Source organism: Glycine max, chromosome 1 (assembly GCF_000004515.6).
Source record: "Glycine max cultivar Williams 82 chromosome 1, Glycine_max_v4.0, whole genome shotgun sequence".
Classification (NCBI taxonomy): Eukaryota; Viridiplantae; Streptophyta; class Magnoliopsida; order Fabales; family Fabaceae; genus Glycine; species Glycine max.
Window position 1 is genome coordinate 4,611,423 of NC_016088.4, and position 23,757 is coordinate 4,635,179.

Consider the following 23,757-nt stretch of genomic DNA (forward strand, 5'->3'; position numbering starts at 1 on the left):
AATGGATGAGTCATAATGCGTAGAAATAGGTTTCACATCAAAATAATTAAACTTTTTCAATAGCTTTTCAACATAATGTGTTGGATTAAAACCATATCATCATCTTTCTTTATAAGCTTGATACCCAAAATCACTGACTACATGACCAAGGTCCTTCGTATCAAAATTACTAGACAAAAAGACTTCACATCATTTATGAAATGCATATTACTATCAAATATCAATATTTCATCCACATACAAACATAAAATAACACATCCACTGTCATCAAATTGTTTCTTATACACACATTTATCACTATTATTGATTTGAAAACCTTATGAAAGAACAACTTGGCAAACTTTTCATGTCATTGCTTTGGAGCTTGTTTCAAACCATATAATAAGGATTTAACAAGTTTGCAAACTTTCTTTTCTTTAGCCAGTTCTAAAAAACCTCTAAGTTGGTTCATATAAATTTCTTCTTCTAAATCACCATTTAAAAAAGCAATTTTTACATCCATTTGATGAATTTCCAAATTAAAAACACAAGCAGGTGCAATTAAAAATCTAATAGTAGTAACTTTAGAAACGAGAGAATATGTATCAAATAAATATACACCTTCTACTTGTTTACAACCAATCACAACAAGTTTTGCCTTAAATTTTTCTATAGGTTCATCAGTTCTTAGTTTCTTTCGGAAAACTCACTTACAACCTATACTTTTACCACTAGGGGGAGATCAATTAGAAACTAAGTTTTATTAGTTTTAAGAGAACTCATTTCATTATTAATAGCTTCTTTCCAAAAGAAAAAACCTCATGGTCTCACCATAAGTTTTAGGATCATCTTCAAGTAAAAAAGAATAAAATTTAGAACCAAAATCCTTAACTTTTTTTAGATCTTTTACTCCTCCTAGGTTCAAAATCAACGTCCTTATTAGCATTACTACAAGATGGTAAATTAGAACAAGAAGTATCACAAAAAAGTTACAAGCATAGCATTCACCAAAAAAATTTATAAGGAACCCTACTAAGAATATGACATGCAGAATATAAGGCTCCACCCCACATATTTTTAGGCAAACCAAAACTTACAAGTGTAGCATTCACCATATCAAGCAAGGTATGATTCTTTTTTTTCCACAATACCATTAGATTCAGGAGCATATGGAGGTGTCACTTCATGAATAATACCATGCATTTCACAAAAATTACTCATATTCAAAGATGTGTATTCTCCATCTCTATCAGAGCGTAAAATTTTAATTTTTCTTTCTAATTCATTTTCTACTTCTGTTTTATATACTTTGAACTTATAAAACAACTCACTTTTGTGATTAACTAAATACACATAGTAATATTTGGAGAAATCATCAATGAAACTAATAAAGTATCCCTTACCACCATGTGTTAACACATCATTACTATCACATATATCACTATGAACCAATTCAAGCAAGTTAATTTCTCTTTCAATACATGTACTAAAATCCTTTCTAGGTTGTTTTGCTTGAATACATGCTTCACATTTTTGTTTTAAATCAATAGAAGCTTTAGGAATAAGATTAAGAGACATCATTCTTTTGATAGAATTCAAATTCACATGTTCAAGCCTAGCATGCCACATATCATAACATTCAACATTTGCAACAAAAAAAGAAATGCTAGATTTTTTATTAATAGAAAGAAGCATGAGACTTAACTTAAACAGATCATCATAAATGTAACATTTACCAATAAAAACATCATGTCTAGTAATAACAACTCTATTGGACTCAAAAATAACCTTGTACCCTTATTGGTCTAACAAAGAAGTACTTATTAAACTTTTCCTAATATCATAAATGTGATAAACTCCATCTAAAACAAGAAAATTCTCTAAAGATAGCTCTAGCTTCACTTGACCTTCTCCTAACACATGTGTCATACTCTCAAAATATATTTCAAATAGTAGTAGAATTTTGTAAAGAGATAGGTAAAATATCTACTGTTTGAGTTATGTTCATTTTATTGCTTTATGTGTTGTATTTTCATGTGTTTATTAACAAGGAGCTACATATATAAAGGCAACCAGGCACTAACGTGTAGCAACAAAATACTTGCAGCAATAACGTTAGAAAACAGAAGAAAAAAAATCCAAATAACAAACTTCCTAATGTTAAAGACTTGTGTCGTTCACAAAGAAAATTGACTAAGTAAAAGATAGTTTCCTAAAATATAGGAATAGAAGTAGTGAGATGCTTTTAGTTTTTTCACGAAACTAATTCTAAAAGCATTTTATCTTTAAAAAAACATAATTGATAAAGAAAATAGACTTTAATTTTAAATTATAAGAAAATATTTTCCAAAATTAACGATACTTGGAAGCATGGTATTAAAATCTAGACCGACCCTGATGGTCCAACCCACCACGAATTGATGGTCTAACTAGATCGAGTTGGGCATTGAACTGATCATAGGTCAATAAGGTATGACTTATTGCAACCCAGTGTGACTTGTTGATCCGAGTGGATCACACAACTCTTTTTTCTTCTTTCAAATACTCAAAATGACGTTTTTTTTACTTTTAATGACTAAAAGAAAAGAAAGAAAGGATCATATTCGTGTTTGTCTGTTTCACTGTTTCGAAAATATTAAAGGTCCTCGGTCGTCACTCCTCCTCGTCAACGACAATCCCTTCCATCATCGCCGACATTGTCCTTCGCACAACCAAGCATTGGTAAGTTTATTCGAATCTTCGTTATTTCAATCTCCTTTTGTTTATGAAATTGTGATGTTTTCCTATTAATATGTTGTCAACTATGTTTTCTTTATTATTCTATGTTTCATCTTTGGTTGCACACTTTGCTTTGTTGTTCCGACATGATTGTTGATTTGGTTTTAACGTTATTTGTGTGTAATTGCTTTAGGTATTTGATATTATGATTCTGTTTATGAATAATGAATTTTTTTTTTTTAGTTTTTTTTACTACAAGTATAAAAGTTTTATATTTTTTAATACAAATTGAATTATGTAAACCAATTAGTGACTTACTTATTCAATCATTGATTTAGTAACCTAAAACCTTAACCAGTCGAATAGATATCATGGACTTTTTCATTTTAATGAGATTCAAATTCTACCAACTTCATGTACGCTGTATTGCTATGCTAATTATGTCGTCCTGATAATTATAAAAATTGATTTTTTAAAAAAGAAATGAGATGTTACTAAAAAAGATATATTTCAGTCCGTGCTAGATTTGTTTTCTTAAGTTTACGAAAACTATTAATTTCTCTAATCTTTGTACCGCACTCTGAAACGAAAATGATCATATTTGAAGACAAACAAAACCAACCATAGCCTTTATGTGAGTACGTGAATTATTAACAATAAAGTGCAAGATATTTTTCAGTTATAGCACGATTTCAAGTCAAGTAAATGGACCAGTGAAGCAACATGTACAACACAAAGAACGGGAAATAGTCAGGCAAAGCCGCAACCATACGTTTGCCATTTTGCTTTGTATACAAAACCCGGTTTCTCACCAGTCATTATCCATTAACAGCGACGATTTTTTTTTTTTCAGGCTATGGATTTAAGCAACTATTCTGAGTTTTACAATGAGGAGGAAAAAAAAGAAAGAATTGGAAAGTAACAACTAACAAGTAAGTCCTTGAGATGTTATTATTAACTACTAACTCTATGATTTTCACCGGCGTTTCATTTCTTTACAATGCATTACTGACTCTTTAATTAGGGGCTGACTATAACAATTACAGGGTATGCTCTGTTTATTATTGTATCATTTTGGGTTTAATATAATTTACATTTTTTTCCCTACTACTAACTCTATGGTACATCTCAAAACCATACATTCAAAGCCACGGGTGAAACGGTTTCAAGTGAGTTTCACTTTTGAAAGACAACAAGGGAAACTAAATAACAAGTAACAAATCAATGTTGGCTCTTACTAGATTCTTATCCAATCCGCGTCATCACTTAGTAGACATGTTTTTTTGTTTTGGTAACGTGCGAGTTTCGCTTTGATTAAGATAAAGTGGTTGGGCTTCTCGTGGCAGAGCCAAACGAAACGGACACTACTAGACATAGGGCGTCTTGGGTTTGGACTATTGTGACTTGTGAGTGAATAGTCCTAATCATTGAATCTCTCTCGTTTTTTATTTTTTTATTTTATTGTGGGATAGAGTTTGATTGTGTGAAAAAAAAAAGAGATTAAGAAGAAATATTTGAATTAGAATAAAAAAGTGTAAAAACTACACTATTTTTTAAAAATTTACTCATAAATAATAATTCATTTCCCGCAACCAAACAAACACTTACAGATTGTTGTGTGTTTAAACTTTTAACTGTGTTGAATTTTCCTACTATACACTTTTCAAAATAACTAATGTCTAAAAGTGATATAGTTCAGAACTTATGATTAAGAATTGTGTGAGTTGTTGTAGATTTTTTTTATATACTTAAGTTCAATTCCTTTGAATCAACAAAAAATTGATGTTTTAGTTTTCAAAAAGACAAGAATTTGAAATTTTTAAACTTCAAAAATGCTAGTTAAGCATCATTTCATAAACTTCAGAAATGCTAGCAAAGCTTCATTTCATAAAATGACCATTTTGAGACGAGACTCATAGAGTAGGAACTGGATTGCGACTTGCTAAAGAAGGAAGACAGTCATTAGAAAAGAAAAGAAAACTAATTAATGGTGACAAGTGTTAACAAATACTATGCTAAATACATTTATTTTAAATACGTGTGTTTAGCTGAGATTAAAAATCACTAAAAAGCATTAGAATTGTTTGAAACTTAATAGAGATATGATAGAAGACACAATTTGCAAAAAATTTAAAAGTGAAAAGCAAAATGCATCTGTTGGGAACAAAATGTGCCAAAAAATATAAAGTTGATGACAAATAGTCTAATTAAGATTAAACATTTAATTATACTTGTGTCTATGTAAAACATATTTATCAATTTAATGTTCTTTGGATTCGTGTGGCTAAGAGACCTATGGGGTAATAACCTAGTTGGAGTTGTCCCTGTCCCTCTCATATCAATCTTAATTTTATAAAAAAAAATATAAAAAAAATCGAACAAACTTAGTTCTTTTGTCAATTTTTGTCTATTTAAAATCCTTTTTCCATTTAAATTGGGAAATTTACATAAATTTGAGAAATAATTTTTTTTTAAAATTTAAAGTTATAAAAAGGTTAATAAATTTTGAAGAATTTAATAAAATACAATATTTTTACTGCAATAAAATACAATATTAAAATTTGAAAAGAAAGAAAATTTTATTCATTTATTATTTTAGAATAAATTTAACGTTTTAATTAGTAAATTTTGAGCGAACAAAAGCTTTTAATGAATCAAAAGTGCCAAGTTTTTATACACAAAGTAAATATTTAATATTGTCAATGCATTTCTATCGTGACCTTAAATAAAAAAACTGTTTCTATCTATTATTTCTTTAATCAATATCCTTAAGCATTTATTTGTAGGAACCCAAAATAATTTAATTCATTCATTTTATGAAGACTTTGATATAAAAAAGAATATAAATTTAAGAGTTTTAAGTAAAAAATAAAACAAAGGAAGGGATTTAATTGTTATAATTTTGAAAATTTAAAGAATGAAATTTACTCAAAAAATTATTGAAAGACCATTATCACACATTAACTATAATAAAGAAATTAAAAGTTAAAGTAAGTAAATAATATACCTCTTTATTATAAATTTAAATTTTTATTTTTAAACAAGAGTATGTTTAGAAACTATTTTCATCCTTTTTAAGTTAAGAAAAAATATTTAGTCCTTGTATTTATTTTCGGTCAAACTTAGCTTTAGTCCTTGTACTTTTATAATAAATTTATTTTTCTAACTTTTAAAAATATATGAATTTAGTTCATATGCTTAATTTTGTAGTGATAAAAAACCATCATTAATTAAACGTTAAGGTGACGATACACTAAATTCACATCTTTAAAAATTTGAGAACTACATTTATTACTATAAAAGTAAAAGACCAAAAAAAGTTTGAATAAAATTTCAAGAAACAAAATTCAATTTTCTATTAAATCAATGAATTCTTTTTTGAGTATTTAAATATGTTGTATTTTTTATTTATTATTATTATCAATTATGATTACTTAAATTTACTTCCAATTTTAATTTTTTTTAATTTTTACATCTTAATACATTATATTTTTTAAATATACAATGATAATAATAAAGTTTGAGCTTAAATCTTAATGTAAATTATTTAAATTCCTTACTACTAGGTGGATCCTAGTAGGTGTTCTTGATATATTATACAAAAGTGAGGGTGTTTTTTTTTAGATAAATAAATTTTAAAAAATCTATAATCTTAATCAACCACAATTACAATTTTTTAAAATTAAATTTTGTATGATACATCAATAAAAATAATATATTTTAATTCAAATAATTAACATATGATATTTTAATTATAGAAGCTTTATTTTCTAATTTATTAATATTTAATATAATAAGACAATTCATTATTAATAATAAAATTATTTATTGTTCTCTTGAATTTATAAATTTATTTAAATTAAAAATATGTATATAATATGTACAAAAATTGTTAGCCAGTAATGTTTTTTATATTATAATTAAAGATACTACTATAAGGCTGGTATCTCAAATTACTACCACTTGTTGCTTCACTGGCAAGGAAATTTCGAGCTTTGCAGCATTGTCCATCGCCCATCGCCACGTGTGCCTTTTAGATCACTAGTTTGTAGTGGGATTGGGAAGTGCACAAGGTAGCTTCATTATGTGTCATGTAGTGAGTTTTGTACCCTTTATATTTTGTTTTTTTTTTCTTTTGGAATCTAGAATCCACTATTTTTAGTAATTCCGTAGAAGAGCCTATAACTACAAAATATAACAAAACACTTCAAGGTATTTGTGTGTTTAGTGCTAGAACAAACCATAGGACAAATGAAAAATATCAAATTCTAACTTGCTTAACATGGAAATGTAGTGCATGCCTTATAATTTTAAGGTGTTGGGTGAGTGTAACTAAATAAAATATCATTTGTTAAGTTGTAGGTTTGAGTTTTTAGGGACTTTATACGTACTTGAGGGTGGTTCCCTGATCCTGTACCAAGATTAAATGTAGTTATTGAGTTTTGAATTAGTACTTTTATTATTTGATTAATCTTACCTCTGATTTGAAGTTTAGGAATACACTCGATATAGATATTCTTTGTGGGTGGTATGTAGTTCTCCTCTTTTTTTCTTGGTATAATATCTTGGATTTTGTAACACCCAATATTTTAAATGTCGTCTATTTCTTAAATTTATTTTTGTTGTTAACGTGGGTATTATGAATGTACACACATTTCCCTCTAATTAAATTTGAAAGGTTTAATCTTAATAAATTATGGAAAAGGTATAAACTTTAAAAAAAATGCTATTGTTCATATATTATCCTCATGTTTGGACATGCATTTGAAGCCAATGGATCTGTGTGTGTCTGATGCTACATTATGTAGCTTCTATGTCATTTTTTTCCTTTGATATGAAAATTAAAAAATTCGCCAGTCCAAAACGCCAAAAGCAAACACACACCAAATGATTTACTCCTTTTTGGTATGAAATATAAGAAGAAAAATATTTTTTTAATCTCAAATATAAAAAAATTTCAACTAATCTTATTTAATACTATCATCTCTAAAATACTCTTTGTTTAATTGAGGTGTGAGTTTCAATGATTCTTCTTTGTTTTTTATACTAAGTTCTAATGAAGAATAAATTGAAAAAAATGAAAGTGATACCAAGTCGTTTGTATTATAAACAAGAAAAAAAGTAAAAACAATATAATATAGAAAAAGTAAAGACAAGGAAATGTAAAATAATATAATATAGATCAACAAAGGTGGCAGAGCCTCCTAGTTACATTATATTATATTATATTAAATAAATAAAATACACAATTAAGAGTAAGCATAAGTGGAAGAAAATATCGATTTAGATGGATAGAGGACACTCCTCAAGTGAACGCTATAAGTTACCTCATTTAAGAAAAATATAGAATATGATGATCCCAAACTCTTTTAAAAAAAAAACATAGAAGAACCTTATCGATTTTCTGGATATTAAGTCGAGTACTGAAGATCAATAATAGCCCACACTCTTTTGGGTCTTACGAAGATCTTATTTTCCTCCAAGCATCAGCCTAACCATAAAAGGACTTCCATTGTTTCCAAAAACAAATATCAAGGGCACACCTTTGCAGGCTTACAAATCTCAGGTTTTCTATAAAAAAATTTAAAGGTAAATTAGACGTTTGGGTTCTAAATCATATTCGCATTTTCTAAATAAAGATAACTAAGGCTCCTTGAGGGTGCCTTCGAAGAATTTAACCAGATATAATGGATATCATACTTACAGATTGGCAGAAAAATCAAGGGGGAAAGGGAAAGATTCGAAAGGAAGCTGGATACTATTGCTCAAAATACTATTACAAACTTTATCTTTCTATTTCTCTTACTAGTTTTTCTAGTATCTATCTAGCGTGTGTACAAATGAGCCCTGAGACTCTTTATATAGAGAAAGCGGAAAGAAAATGACAAAAGACCCCTTCAGTCAAGAATAGTAAAATTACTATTCATTTACTTTGTCACAGGGCCCATTTTACAATACATTTTTGTGGATAGGCTCAGTGTCAAAGTCTTGGCAAAAGCAAAAGATTCCTGCTTAAATTTTTCAGTTGTATTTTGGCAGGATGCTTCTGTCTTCTGATCAACTCTTTGATGACTTTGAAATAGTAACATTTTCTTCTTCTTCTTGAATGTTTCCAGAGCAGAAAATGTCTGATGAGTCTTCCATAGAAAGATCAGTGGATGGAAAAGGAGGAGTTTATTGTCCATGACATCCACTAGCTTCATAGATCTCTTTATCTTTCTTCTCTTTTTGGAAGAATTGAACCAGTTTATTGTTGTGATCAACTGGGAAAGAAATGAAAAACTTCCCATTGTATGATGGTTGGAAGAGCTTTGCGTTGTGGGTTTCTCTTATCAGGTCAATCTCTCATTTATCTGTATCTGAGAAGAACCATTAATACCCTTGTATTTATGCCCTCATGAGATTGTATTGGTACTGTATGTTACCTTGTACATCCCAAGTCTCGTATTCATCATTGAATAGACAAGGAAAGTCTCTATGGTCCTCTGGGTTTGGTTGTTGTATACCCTAAACAATAATTTTTGTATTTTCTTAAAGTTGTCTAGGCTCAAGCTGTTTATTGGTCTGGGGACATTTAGACTGACTGAGTCTTTATAGGTTTTGTGGCAAGTTTTGGTTTGGTCAGCATTTATGATTATGGTCGTGGTTTCTGGCTCAAGTGCCTTCTTGATTTTATTAATGTATGTGGTATTTAATTCGAGGGCTTTTTCTGCTTCTTCCCTTGAATAAAATACTTTATAAATTGGGCTTTGAATACCCTCCTTTGTCAAGCAAAGGTCTTTGAAATTGATGTAAACACCTTTATGGGGTCCTGATAACAGGACAAAAATTGTATAACCTTTCCCAGAAGGAGAGGCTTTTGTAAGGAGAGGGACTCCTTGGTTATCTGGTATGCAGAAATTGTATAAGACACAAATTATGCTTTTTTTTTATTGAATAGACAAATTGCTCATTATTGTTTGTGTGCTTTGGAATATTTCAAATATTGTAAATAAGGCAATTGAATTTTTCGTTGATGGCTTCTCTACCAGGATAGTGAAACTCATTTGTAAGTACATGCAATTCTTGATTGCCAAATTTCATTTTTTGTTTTATATTTTGATAAGAGACCTTAGAAGGCTTCATCTTGTTGTATCCCTACAAAACGAGAAAGAATATCAGCAGCAACATTCTTAACTCATTTTATGTGTTCAAAATTTATTTTTATCCCGTTATGATAAACATACTCTTGACACAAAAGTCATCTTTTGTGAGACTTTTTATTAGTATTTATTTGTTAACTACCATAAGCCACTATCGCTTCACAATCAGTTCTTATGATAATTTCACTTTCATTAACCAAGAAGAGTTTAAATCCTTATAAGGCATTTATTACAACATTTACTTCGTAATATGTAGAAGTTGAGTATACCTGTGGTTTTGTGTGGTATTTTCCTGAAGCATACTTACAGATTTCTTCATCATGAATTTTTTCATATTTATTTTTCTCTTTCTTTAGGATGACTCCCCATCCTTGTTCACAACCATCATACTCTATGACCAAATAGTCATAATCTAATGGTAGAGATAGATATGGCAAACTGTTAACCATTTCTTTAATTTTCTGAACTAATTTTATATCCTCTGTATTAAATTTTCTTTATCCACTTAAAGATGTTTTGTTGTAAAGAGGAGCTGCGTATTTTCCTAAGTCTTTAATAAAATTTCTTGCATAGTTAAGCAAGCCTAGAAAGGCTCTCAGGGTTTTTATGTCTTTCATTTTATCCGGGAAACCAAATTTTTTTTGAGAGATATGAGACTGAAGCCTAATTTTCCCGTTTCCTATTTCTGTTCCTAGGAAAGAGATATGAGTCTTGCAAATCTCCATTTTTTATTTTAAGATAATTAAATCAAAATTTTTAAATAAATGAAGAACTTGTTTAAGATGTAAATAATGTTCTTCTTTAGTTTTCGAAAAGACAAATACATTATCTATATATGTACAAGTAAATTCTTTGAAATTTCCAAAAATATTATCCATTTTTCTTTGGAAAATTTGTGGTGCATTTTTCAATCCGAAAGACATTACTTTCCATTCAAATAATCCTTTTGAACAAGAAAAGGCAGTCTATATTGAGTCGGGATGCATCTTAACTTGGTGAAATCCTAATTTTAAATCAAATTTTGAAAACCATTTGACTTTCTGTATCCTATTTATCAACACATCTTTAGAAGGAATAATGTATCCATCTATATAAGTGTTATCATTAAGCCTTTTATAATTATAAACCATTCTAGTTTTTCCTCTTTTTTGTTTTGAATGTTTATTAACAATGAAAGCATGGCTTCTATGAGGACTAGTACTAGGTACTATAACCTTTAGATCCATGAGGGATTTTATGTGGTTTTTACATTCCTCTTGTTCGAAATTCTCATACTGAATATCCTTAGTTTTAATTATCAGGTTTAAATATATCAGGTCAAAGTCAACATTTGGCTTTAAATATTTATTTGAAATGACAAGAAATTAGAATTGTAATTTAGCCTAAAGTTTTTCAAGAGAAAAAAAAAACTGCTGAAAAATAATCACAAGTTTTAATTTTACAATGCACATGTTTGCTAATGCGTTATCTATGCACCCTTAACCTACGTCCATAACACTCTTAACCAACGATATTGTGTTTCATGTCCAAAAAACTGGAAAATCCTTAAAAAATTCCAAAAAGAGTTATTTGGAGATTTAAAGGATGGTAGGAATGCGAAATACGTAAGACAAAACGCAGATTAATTAATTATTCATTTGTTGTACAGTTGAATAATGAACTTGATAGTTATGAAAAATATCCTAAAATCAGTAGAAATTTTATAAAAAACATTATAAACCCAATTTGATTTTCAAACAGATAGAATTACGAATAGATATGTAATAATGTAGTCGAATTAATACCTATTCTCATGCTAATTCATCATCAGAAAACATTCTAAGTCAATTAAAAGATATTCTTTATGACAGTTATTAACCAACTGTTATCATAGACGATGTCATAAAAATCTTGATTTCATAAAAAATCGTGTTAAAAAAATATCATCTTAGAATGATACATTCTAAGACGATTCTTGATTAAAAATCGTTCTAGAATAATATTATTATAAGACAGTTCTTAGTTAAATTTTTTTTAAAATATTTTATTTTAAAAAAATGAAAATTATAATAAAATAATAAAAAAGGAAAATTCTAATTTAAGGATGCATTTCAAACTAGAGTTTCAAATTTTACTAGTGAATAGTTACATAGCCTATTCAATTTTTTGACATAGAAAAATATTATAGGCTATTGAAAAAGCTAGCAAATATATTTAGGAGAAAGAGATATGTAAAAAATCTTTTTTCTAGCAATGTAATAGAATAGGACATGTGTTTACATATGCTAAATAATTATTACCATACGTCTATAATTAGTTAATTATCCCCAAACCTATCATCACCGACCTTTCTCAAATATTGATGATAAAGTCGAAGCTTTTATATATATATATATATATAAAAAACAAAAAGCCAAAGTTCTTTTTGGGAGCGTTAGGGTTAGGGTTGTGCCAAAAAGAACGCTGGCGACCGTAGAGAAATGAAAGAAAAGTTTTAAAATTTGATATGGATCTCATACTCTTACTCTTTATTCTAAGTTGATTTTAAAATTTGATATGGATGTCATACTTTTACTCTTTATTCTAAGTTGACTCTTTTGTGTGATTGCTTTATTCTTGAAATATTTATGCAACCAAAAGGATAATTTGTGGCAAATTTTGATAGAGTAATTAATTTTAAAAAGATTAAATGTCCGTTTTCATATATTATATTTTAATATTTTTTTTCATTATACATTAAATTTTAAAATTTTCATATTGATTCTTTATAATTTTAAAAATTTTATTTTGATATATTAAGTTTTAAAATTTCATTTCGATCCTTAATTTACGTTAGTTGCTTATCTTTTAACCAAAGAATAACCCGAATTCACTAAAAAAAAATGCTTTAAATCTGGTTTTATTAGCCATGGAAATATGATAGGTATGTCATTGTAGATTTATAATATATTCCATATTAAGCTAGACCTTATTTAAGTTTATTTATTAAATAAGTTGAGTGAATTTTTTTCAATATATATCTTAGTTGTAAGAGGTGTACATTGATGAAGAAGAACAAATATGATCTACCTTAAAAAAAACAAATATGGTCTATTTTTTCACTGTCTAGATCCAACATTTAGAGATTTATGAAAGAAGTTTAACCTTGGTTAGGAGGTACTGTGACGTTAATATAAACAATGTGATTAATCTGAATCATTTGAGGACCTTATTCTAGATCGGTGCCAATTGGTTTTGACATTATTCTGGATTAAAAGCAAAACTTAGAACCTTATTAGCATTTTGAGTTTTTAGATATCATACCACCTTCACTAATTATATGTATTGGTTTTTCATTTTGTTATATTAAAAATATAGTATTATAATTATTTAATTTAATTATTATTTTTTTATGTACTCTTGAGAATAATTACTTCTTACACTATCTTTTTTTAACTAATATTTTTATATTGGAGTATAATTTATATTTTGGTAGATATTTTTAAAATTATTTTTATAATTAAATATCATTGATGGAAGTTAAAATAAACTAATTTTAAATTTTTTAATATTTCCTATAAATATTAAACTACTTAAATTTAAACTAACTATTAATTGAGTAAAATATATATTTTAGTTTTTGGTTAAAATATTATAATTCCTTAATTGAATATTTTTATGATATATATATATATATATATATATATATATATATATATATATATATATATATATATTACTTGTATTTTTTTTAAAAAAAATATTAACCGATGACAATTTTAATTGATTATATAAAAAATATTATTTTATATCTCATAGGAAATAAAAAAATAAAGTTGTTGTTCAAGCTCTTGTGAATTCATATTGAAAAATGTATTTATTAATTATTTTATATATGTGATGACTGCTATTTATAGGTATATTTTGAGAGGTTAAATCCCTCTTTTTGTTGGAAACTTGACATCATTTTGATGTAATTTCTCTTCCTATCTATTTAATAATATTACTTTTGCATTATCATTTCTTGTGCTTAATATTATTGCTTGTGACTTGATCACCATTTGCATGATAAGTTTTAGATGTAGCATTGAGAAATGTTATTTTCTAATAGAATTGAGAAATTGTATCTAAATAAAGTCATTATTAGGAATAAGTTGATTTTTGTTTAGCATGTTATACATTTTTACTCTTAATGCAATTTAATTATTTGCTCTCTACAAAGGAATTTAGGAGAAAAAAAATAGATAAATTAGACTCTTTCACTTGAGGGATCTTGATTAGAGTATATTAGTAGATGCAGGTGTAAATTAAAATAATTATAAATAGAGAAAAATCATTAATATTACATCAAGAGTGACTTTGGTAGGCTAAGTTTCCGACATTCTCATCTTCTGAATTTACTTCCACAATAATATTGGGTTATCTAATCTTTCTGTTTTAGTTAATTAATTTACCTTTTAATTTCTTCCCGTTATTTTAATTTGATTCTTTGCCAATTTAATTTACTATTTTTCTAGGACCTTTTTCAAATATTTTTCTTAATTAAATATTCATCTACCTAAGTACAAACAAAGTCCTTGTGGATTCAACACTCGAATTTTCATTTTAACTTTACTACTTGGGACCAATTGGTACACTTGCCAATAGTTTAACAAGTTTTTAGCACCGTTGTCGGAGACTTTGTTCATTGTACTTGGTATTTTGGATATTCTAATTTTAAAGCAATTTATTTTTAATTCATTTTAATTTCTTTTTAATTTTTTGAAAAAATAAAATAAAAATAAAAATTCTCAAATTTTCTTTTTTTACTCTTTAATTTTTAGTTTCTGTTTTAATTCTTTTACTTTGATAACTTGCATGGTAGTGTTTTTCTTTGCTTGTGTGCGAGGAAACAATCTTGTTCCATTGAATCTAGAGATTGAAGTAACTTGTAGAAGAAACAACACTGTAAGAAGAAAAAGAGAACAACAAGGGAATAAAAAACTATCATCCTCAATATCATTTTCTTCTTTCCCACATCCCAACTTTGAAGAACACATCATGGCAGAAGGCCGACCATAGAGGATCACTCTAGGGACTACTCTAATTCCTCTACACCTCATTACTTCACAAGCATCGCCCCGCCTAAAGTTTAAGTTGCCAACATCACTTATCCACATTCTTTCATCCAACTGATTCAAGGCTATCTCTTTCATGGGCTACCCAATGAAGATCCATACGCCCACCTTGCTACATACATAGAGATCTGCAACATAGTGAAGATATCAAGAGTTCTGAAAGATGTCATCCGCCTCAAGCCTCAACCTGTTTTCTTTCTCCTTGGCCGGTGAAGCAAAAAGATGACTGCACTCGTTCAAAGGAAATAACTTATGGACATAGGAAGAGGTGGTGGAGAAGTTTTTGAAGAAATATTTTGCAGAGTCCAAAACCGCTGAGGGAAAGGTGGAGATCTCTTCATTCCACCAATTCCATGATGAATCATTAAGTGAAACTTTAGACCGTTTCCATGGTTTACTCTGAAAGACTCCCACCCATGGGTTCAGCGAGCCTGTTCAACTGAATATATTCATTGAAAACACCTGATGAAGCTATGAAGTTGATTGAAAATATGGCAAGTAGTGACCATGCCATCATTCGTGATCGAGCCTACACACCTACAAAGAAGAGTCTTCTTGAGCTCACATCTTAAGATGCATTACTAGCTTAGAACAAGCTCTTAGCCAAGCAAATAGAAACCCTCACAAGACATTGAACAAGCTTCCTCAACAATTGCATGTAGTGCAACCTACTCATTCTTCAGCTATGCAAATTGGGGGATGCAATATTTATGGTGGGGCCCATGAGTCAAGCATGTGCATGGCTTACGATAATGCATCTAAAGAGGTCAACTATATGACCAATCCAAACCATCAAGGGTTCTATCAAGGAGGACCTCCAGGATACCATCTAGGGGGAAATTTTTCTCAAAATCAAGGCCAAAGTTGAAGATCCCATAGTGGGAATAACTTCAACAAAGATCAAGGCGGTCCATCCATCTGGCCTCCCAATCAAGGGCCTAATCTTTATGAGAGGACCACTAAGTTAGAAGAGACTCTGACTCAATTTATGTAGGTTTCTCTGTCAAATCACAAGAGCACCGAGTCAGTAATCAAGAATCTGGAGGTACAAGTGAGCCAATTAGCTAAGCAATTGGCTAAAAAGTCCACGAGCAATTTTGTCACCAACACGGGGAATAATCCCAAGGAGGAGTGCAAGACAATTTTCACTAGGAGTAAGAGGAGGGAGAGTGCTGAGAAGAGAGCTGAGGGAGTATTGAAGGATGTGAGTAATGAGGAAGGAGAGGATAAATAGAGAGAAGATGGTGAAAAAGAAAAAAGTGAGAGTAAGGAAAGTGGTGATGAGGTCTTGACCACTAAGACCAAAAGTCAGTTAGTTTGGGAGGCTAGAAAGGAGATACCCTCAGTCCTAGTGAAGGAAATCCCATATCCTTTGGTGCCATCAAAGAAGGACAATGAGTGATATTTTGCTCGTTTTCTTGACATCTTCAAGAAGCTGGAGATCACCATTCCCTTTGGAGAGACCCTATAGGATATGCCTTTGTATACCAAATTTCTAAAGGACTTCCTCACAAAGAAAGGGAAATATATAAACAATGAGAGTATCATGGTGGAAGGAAATTACAGTGCTGTGATTTAGACGAATTCACCACAGAAATTCAAGACCCAAGAAGTATAACCATTCCATGCTCTATTGGGGGATGTGTCAGTAGGTAAAGCTCTCATTGATCTGGGAGAAAGTATATATTTGATGCCCCTCTCTATGTGCCAGATAATCGAAAATCTCAAACTTGCTCTTACTAGAATGACTCTTCAATTAGCAGACCACTCCATTATCAAACCATATGGTGTAGTTGAAGATGTTCTGGTTAAAAGTTCACCAATTCAATTTTCCAGTGGACTTTGTGATAATGAACATAAAAGATGATTATGATATTCCCTTGATATTGGGCAGAGCATTCATGCTTACTACAAAATGTGTTGTGGACATGGGAAATGATAACTTGGAGATGAGTGTGGAGAACTAAAAAGTCACCTTCAACTTGTTTGAGGCGATAAAGCATCCTAACACTTGCTTCAAGGTGGAGGCAATTGAGCAAGAAACTGACCTTGTTGAGCGACACCTAAAGAATGTGCTTCCAAAAGAAGATGAAGCCAAGCTAGTTGTGAATCCAGTAGACCCTTCCATTGTCTTCACAGGGTCAAGGCCCAAACTACTCCAGACGCTCCACCTCCGATGATTCTTCCTCCAGCCACTTCTTCTACAAACGACAAGCCTTCTCCCTCTTCTTCTTAGTCGAAGCAGCTTTTCCCCATGCTACAAAGCCTTCACCATGGATAGTACCTTTTGATGCAGAGCCTTTAGTAGCTATCTCTCTAGCAGCCAATGATGACACCAGAGGCATTCCTATCTTAGGTTGTCTGGCTAGGAGTTCAACTTCTTTTTGTAGGGGGGTGATACCTCTGGTATTGGTAATGATGATGCCCCAGAGATTGAAGTTGATGCTAATTACGTTGCGGACATCACTGCTGCACAAGGAGCTTAGGATCCAGGACCGCCACAAGATTGAGGCCCATTTTTATCATGACTTTTCTTTATTTTTCATCATTATGTAACACATATTAGTTAGTGACATGGCATACGAATATGAGTTTTATTGATATACTTTTTAAAAAAGGTTGATTTATAATATGAGAAATTAACTATATATATTGATAGTGTAAAATAATTTTACACTATAATTTAATTATAAATAATTATGTATGATAAATTTATTAACTTTTATACCAACTATTTTAAAAGTTATATTAATAATGATTTTTATTTAATAATAATATAAAACTACTTCATACTATCAAATATCAATGGGCAGCCATTAAACTTTTACAACATATTCTCAAAAGATATAAAAAAAATACTAAATGAATAATTAATTATAGATAAAACAATAAATCATTAACGTGTCATAAAAGTATGCAGTATTATATTTTTTAAATTTATAATAAATATTTTTTATGTAATAAAGTATTTGTTACCTTGTATATTACATCAAAGTTGAAGATATAATAATAATAATAATAATAATTCTTTAAAGTTGAAATATGATATTTTTATGTTTAAAATTCAAAATCATAAATATAATAAATAAATACATAATAATCAATTAATAAATTTAAATACCATTAAAATTTATTGTCCTTATCCTAAAACCTACTAACAATAATAAATGCACATTTAAAACCCACATAAAATAAACGCACGTTTAAAATCCATTTCTATTAAATGTTTCATTAATAAATAAAAAATTAAATACTTAATTTTTTTCCTCTAAAATACTCTTATTTTGAATGAACGAAAGAAATTGCGTCAAACCTTTCTTACTTTTTATTACTAAATGATTAAATACTATTGATACCTAAATTTATCTCAATTCACCGAATTGTTAATCCTAAAACTTTTTTTTATATTTATAACTTACTGGTATATGTTTGAAGTTTGTTTATCTTTTAAGATACATTACCATCTTTGAATACAAAATATATACTGTATTATTTTCAAATACCAAATCATATATTAAGCTCACATAATAAATAATATAATCAAACTTTTATTGTTTCCTTAAAAATTAACTTATTGAATGTATTATATATCTAACTTCACGATGACGTGTACATAATTTATCAATTAAATAAACATTTATCGTGCACTAAAATACTAATTATTATTAAATACTAAAAATAAACATATACATAGCAACAGTTGCACACATGCCAAATGCTACCGCTGAAGCAGTGAAGCTGACGCGAGGTTCGGCTTAGCTTTTGCTACTAAGCCCGCCAAGGGCAGCCACGTCAGCATCACGGTGGGTCCCACTATTTCGGGCAGCCCAAACTCCTTCCCGTCTTCTTCGGGCAGCTAGTCTTCGATGACAAAAATCTCACTTTTAATTAATAATAAAATTTAAAAATTTAATTTAATTAAGAATATACCGAAATCCCACTCTCATGTCTCATCATCCAACAATAATAGCAGCAACCAACGAACGAGAGTGAGTATCGTAATTCGTAACTGCTGCAATGCAAGCGTAGTAATAATAATAATAATATTATATAAATTAAAAAACCCATATTAAATTAAATATTTAGAATAGTATTTTTGTTTTAGCAGTGTTGTTGGTGCAGAAGAGGAGGACCCCATATCTGTAACTTTGAGAGCGGAGATTACTGAGTTCAGCTCAGGTGCTGTTCTCTCTGTTCTTTCTGCCCCCTACTCTACTCACTTTCCATTTTCCAATTCCCAATCCATATACCCTCCAAGGTTTTTTTTTTTTTTTTACTTAATGTGATCCGTTACTTTTGCCCTTTTCAGTTTCAATTTCTGGGGTTTGTGGGTTACCCGGTTTTATGGGTTGTTGGCGTGTAAAGTTGTGATTTTTAGGTTATATTTGGGAATTTGCTATCTGGGGTTGTGGTTTTTGGAATTGATGGTATCTGGGTTTCTAGGGATTGATTGATTGGTAGAGATAGAGATAGATGGGGTTGGGTGGTGAGAATGGCAAGGTGGTGGAGTCTTGGGATGTGTGTAAATCAAAAGGTGGGAGGAAGAAGAAGAAGAAAGGGGATGCAGAAGAAGTGGAAGAAGGGGCTGAGGCTGAGGCTGGGTGTTGGGTTAGGTTGAGGTTTATTGGGAGCTGCATTTCTTCAAGATCCAAGGTTGATACCTCAGTCAGTGCCAGTGGCATCAGTACTCATTATGGTAAATTCATCACTATTTCCTTGCAAGACTTATTGTTGTTCATGTGATGATGTGCTTGCTTGCTTGGAGTTGGATGTTCCATCTTTGGTAAATGTGTTTGTGCATAAAATGTTCCTTTTTTGTTTTTAGTAGTTTGTTTGTCTTAGCTTTTGAGAATTCCTCCCTTGAGCACCTATTGATTTGGTTGAAAGTTACTGTGCTAAGCAATGTGAAATGTATACACAACTGATAATGCCAAAAGAACAAGGGTGTCTGATTACGAGTGCTGTAGGTGGTGTTTGCAGGGCTGCAGCAAAACTATGTTGAAATATAATTTTGAGTTTTTTTTTCTCTTCTTGTTTATTCAGAACTGGAGTGAGTTACTTAGTTAATCCCAAAATATATGCCAATTCATATTAAGCTTCATCACTAGAATGTTTCCTTTACCTCCCTATGGTCTTCCATGTTTATAGAGTGAGAAACCCGTGAAAATTTAGATTTTAAATTGGGTAGAAAAGTAAGGAAATACACAAAACTTGAGACTTTAGTTAACCTAATTATTATCAGATATGGGTGGGAGTAAATATTAGAAAGGAAGCTTATCTCAGTTACTGTTTGGACATAACTTAATTTCAAACACATGCTAAAAAGGAAAATTACTTGAGGTGATGCTTATTTCCTTATCTATTCTAAAACCCATAATGCATGATGCTATTTTTACTGCTTATCCTAATACTTTTTATTTTCTCTCTCTTGGTGGCTTCCCATTAGCTGAAAGTAAATCAACTAATGATACTAGTAGAGACCAACCAACAGCTCCAGCAGTCTCTTCTACAACCACTAGTAATGCAGAAAGCAATTCGTCCACTTCCAAGCTTGAAGAAGAGCTTAAAATTGCTTCCAGGCTGCGAAAGTTCTCTTTCAATGATCTCAAGTCAGCAACAAGAAATTTTCGGCCTGAGAGTTTTCTTGGTGAAGGTGGGTTTGGTTGTGTTTTCAAGGGGTGGATTGAAGAAAATGGAACTGCTCCAGTGAAACCTGGCACAGGGCTTACGGTTGCTGTAAAAACCCTAAACCATGATGGGCTCCAGGGTCATAAAGAATGGCTGGTTTGTATATTTTCAAAAGTCCTTCTTTTCTTCTATTATTAACTACTGAATTCTATATTTTTAATGATCTTTCATGTTTGGATCATGTGACAGGCTGAAGTGAATTTTCTCGGTGATCTAGTTCATCCAAACCTTGTTAAACTTGTAGGTTACTGCATTGAAGATGATCAAAGGTTGCTAGTGTATGAATTCATGCCTCGGGGTAGCCTGGAAAACCACTTATTTAGGAGTAAGTTACTATTTTATATCTAATTAGTTTCGACATTTTCTTTTTCAAGAATAATAGTTGGACCACTGCTGCACCTTGAAATTTTAATAACATCAAATGAAGATCCTTTCTCTTGTGAAGCATGGTTCCTTCATGTATCAGATTAATTTTTTTGGCAGTTTGCATGGAAAAACATTTTTTCAACATGTGAGGGAAGTGAGATGATATGATACAGTGCTATACTACTATTATAGTTTCCATTGATAACCTTTTTCTTTGAGTATCTCACTTGTGTAATGGTGCATTTCGTAGCTTTCTCTATCATTGGTAGAACAAGAACTCAAAACTATTGCTGTATATTTTTATGTTTGGATTTTGTCCTTTTTTATTTATGTTCTCATGTGGAAATTAATGTAGGATCCATGCCTCTTCCATGGTCCATTAGAATGAAAATTGCACTAGGAGCTGCTAAGGGTCTTGCTTTTCTTCATGAAGAAGCTGAACGACCAGTAATATATAGGGATTTTAAAACTTCAAACATATTACTAGATGCAGTAAGTGCCCGAAACTACAATAAGATTGCATATTTCCTCCTTTTTGTTAGTCTAATATTGCCCCAATTCAGGACTACAATGCCAAGCTCTCAGACTTTGGTCTTGCCAAAGATGGTCCAGAAGGTGATAAAACCCATGTGTCTACTCGGGTGATGGGAACCTATGGTTACGCAGCACCAGAATATGTCATGACAGGTAAGTTTAGTTTGATATAGCCAGTTCAAATCTGCATGTTTTAGTTGTTTTTTATTCGGAAAGTCACAAATGCATATGCTTTATTGTTATTTCTATCTGTCTTTATTTTGTTGGGCATTTTTCATCTCTGAATTCATTGGTTTTGTTATTGATGATCACTACTCTCAAAAAATTTGGAACATAATTCCTTGTGGGACTGTTTTTAATGCTTGGTACATATGAAGCTCTTGATCTCTGATGTTATTTGTTTTCCACTCAAGACAGATTTATGATTAAGATCATAATTTACTTTCCATCTATAATTTCCCTGTCTGTGATCAATTGTATTGATGGTTTGGTATTTTCGGTTGTTGTGTTCTCATAATGTTTATGACTTACAAAAATGGGAGTTTTATTATATTGTGTTGATAATTTTCAGTTATGTTTGTTCTAAACTCTTTTTAAATGCAGTCCAACACCTGTAAATATCTAATTGCTTCCATTCTAATCAGATTTACTCATGTGGTTTGCAGGTCATCTTACATCAAAAAGTGATGTGTACAGTTTTGGAGTGGTACTACTTGAGATGTTGACCGGCAGAAGATCCATGGACAAACACCGACCCAATGGTGAGCATAACCTTGTGGAATGGGCTCGACCACATCTAGGAGAGAGGAGAAGGTTCTACAGGTTGATAGACCCTCGCTTGGAAGGTCATTTTTCGGTAAAAGGAGCTCAGAAAGCTGCCCAGCTGGCTGCTCACTGCCTTAGTAGAGATCCAAAATCCAGACCCCTAATGAGTGAAGTTGTAGAAGCTTTAAAGCCTTTGCCAAGCCTCAAGGACATGGCAAGCTCTTCATATTATTTCCAGGCAATGCAAGCTGACCGATTTGGAGCGAGCCCGAACACAAGAAACGGGCGAATGCAAGGTGCATTGCTCACCCGTAATGGACAGCAGCAAAGGAGCCTTTCAATACCAAATGGTACTTATGCATCTCCATATCACCATCAGTTTCCCCAACCATCACCAAAGCCCAATGGCAAAGCCTAGAGCCAGTGAAAATTTTCTTTTTCTCCTTCACCCTTTACACCATTTCTTAGTTTCTTCTTATAGATGTTCCTTCTTTCAAAGCATCTGCTGCTTTATGATGTTATGTTAACTTATGGGAGTTGACCCCCTTTAGCTTGAAAGAATGTGAGGGTTGAGAGCAAATGAAGCTTATTATTGAGCTACTATGTCTTGTCTCAAACTGTCATTCAATATTTTCTTCAGGGTGCTTGGAAATATTGAAAACTATCAAATCCTCATCCTTATTTTTATTTTGTTTTTCACATTTGTCCCCGGAAATGTTATCTCCTGATTTATTTAGGCTTTTCTTGTGATATCAAACCCTGCATCTCCCCTTAAATTAATCACTAGCTTTTTGTTTATGAAAAGATGAGAAAGAAGCTTTATTGCATTAATTTATAACCAGTTATTTGTTCTCAAATGACCCGGTTCCTTATTTTATATAACTTATATGCAGCATGTTATATACTTTATAGCACCTTCTAGTAGTTAAAAATTCAAATTTCAATGTCTATAGTTTGATCATCGATGTTGTTCATTCTTATCATTATTGTCTCTAAAGACTGTAGTGCGTGGGGTTCAAGTGTATGATATATTATATACTTTTATGTGGGGTCACACAGGAATGTTCTTAAAGTATTAGTTAAAGAATTAATAGATAAAAGGTTTTTAAGACTTATGCTTGAAGTGTATTAATAGTGTAACGTTATTACATTAATGACGCGCGATATATACACTCCGTAGTCCATTTAATAATTGAGTATCTGGTGAATAACTCGATGATATGTTAATGAGCAATTTTTTTTTTTTGGAAAAATGTAAATTATATTAAACCAAAATGATACAATAATCTTGCTAATAACCTCTATTACAGAAAATTGATAATCTTCAAAAATCAGTTTGTTCCTAGACAGTCAGACACCTGATGTGGAACGTTTGCAGAAAGAAGTCAAATCACGAATGTGAGTCCAAACAGTAAGTAGCCGAATGAAAGACATTGTTGAAAGTGGTTTACGTGCAATAGCAACAGTACACGTGTAAATGATGTTCAATA

General features: G+C 30.7%; 1 protein-coding gene across 4 annotated transcripts; it reads left to right on the plus strand.

Annotated features, from left to right (window-relative positions):
• Positions 1 to 18,834: 18,834 nt before the first annotated feature.
• Positions 18,835 to 22,931, plus strand: LOC100787151 (probable serine/threonine-protein kinase PIX7). Of its 4 annotated transcripts, XM_006573026.4 has the most exons (8): positions 18,835 to 18,903; positions 19,023 to 19,093; positions 19,224 to 19,610; positions 20,361 to 20,698; positions 20,792 to 20,927; positions 21,324 to 21,460; positions 21,532 to 21,655; positions 22,168 to 22,931. In XM_006573026.4, exons 3-8 carry the CDS (start codon positions 19,388 to 19,390, stop codon positions 22,683 to 22,685), a joined length of 1,476 nt encoding a protein of 491 aa, XP_006573089.1. In that variant the 5' UTR covers positions 18,835 to 18,903; positions 19,023 to 19,093; positions 19,224 to 19,387; the 3' UTR covers positions 22,686 to 22,931. The 4 variants fall into 4 exon arrangements, with proteins under 4 accessions (XP_006573089.1, XP_040861098.1, XP_014628702.1 ...); XM_041005164.1 differs by having other exon boundaries at positions 18,865 to 18,903; positions 19,023 to 19,610; XM_014773298.3 differs by lacking the exon at positions 18,835 to 18,903 and having other exon boundaries at positions 18,976 to 19,093.
• The last annotated feature ends 826 nt before the right edge of the window (positions 22,932 to 23,757 follow it).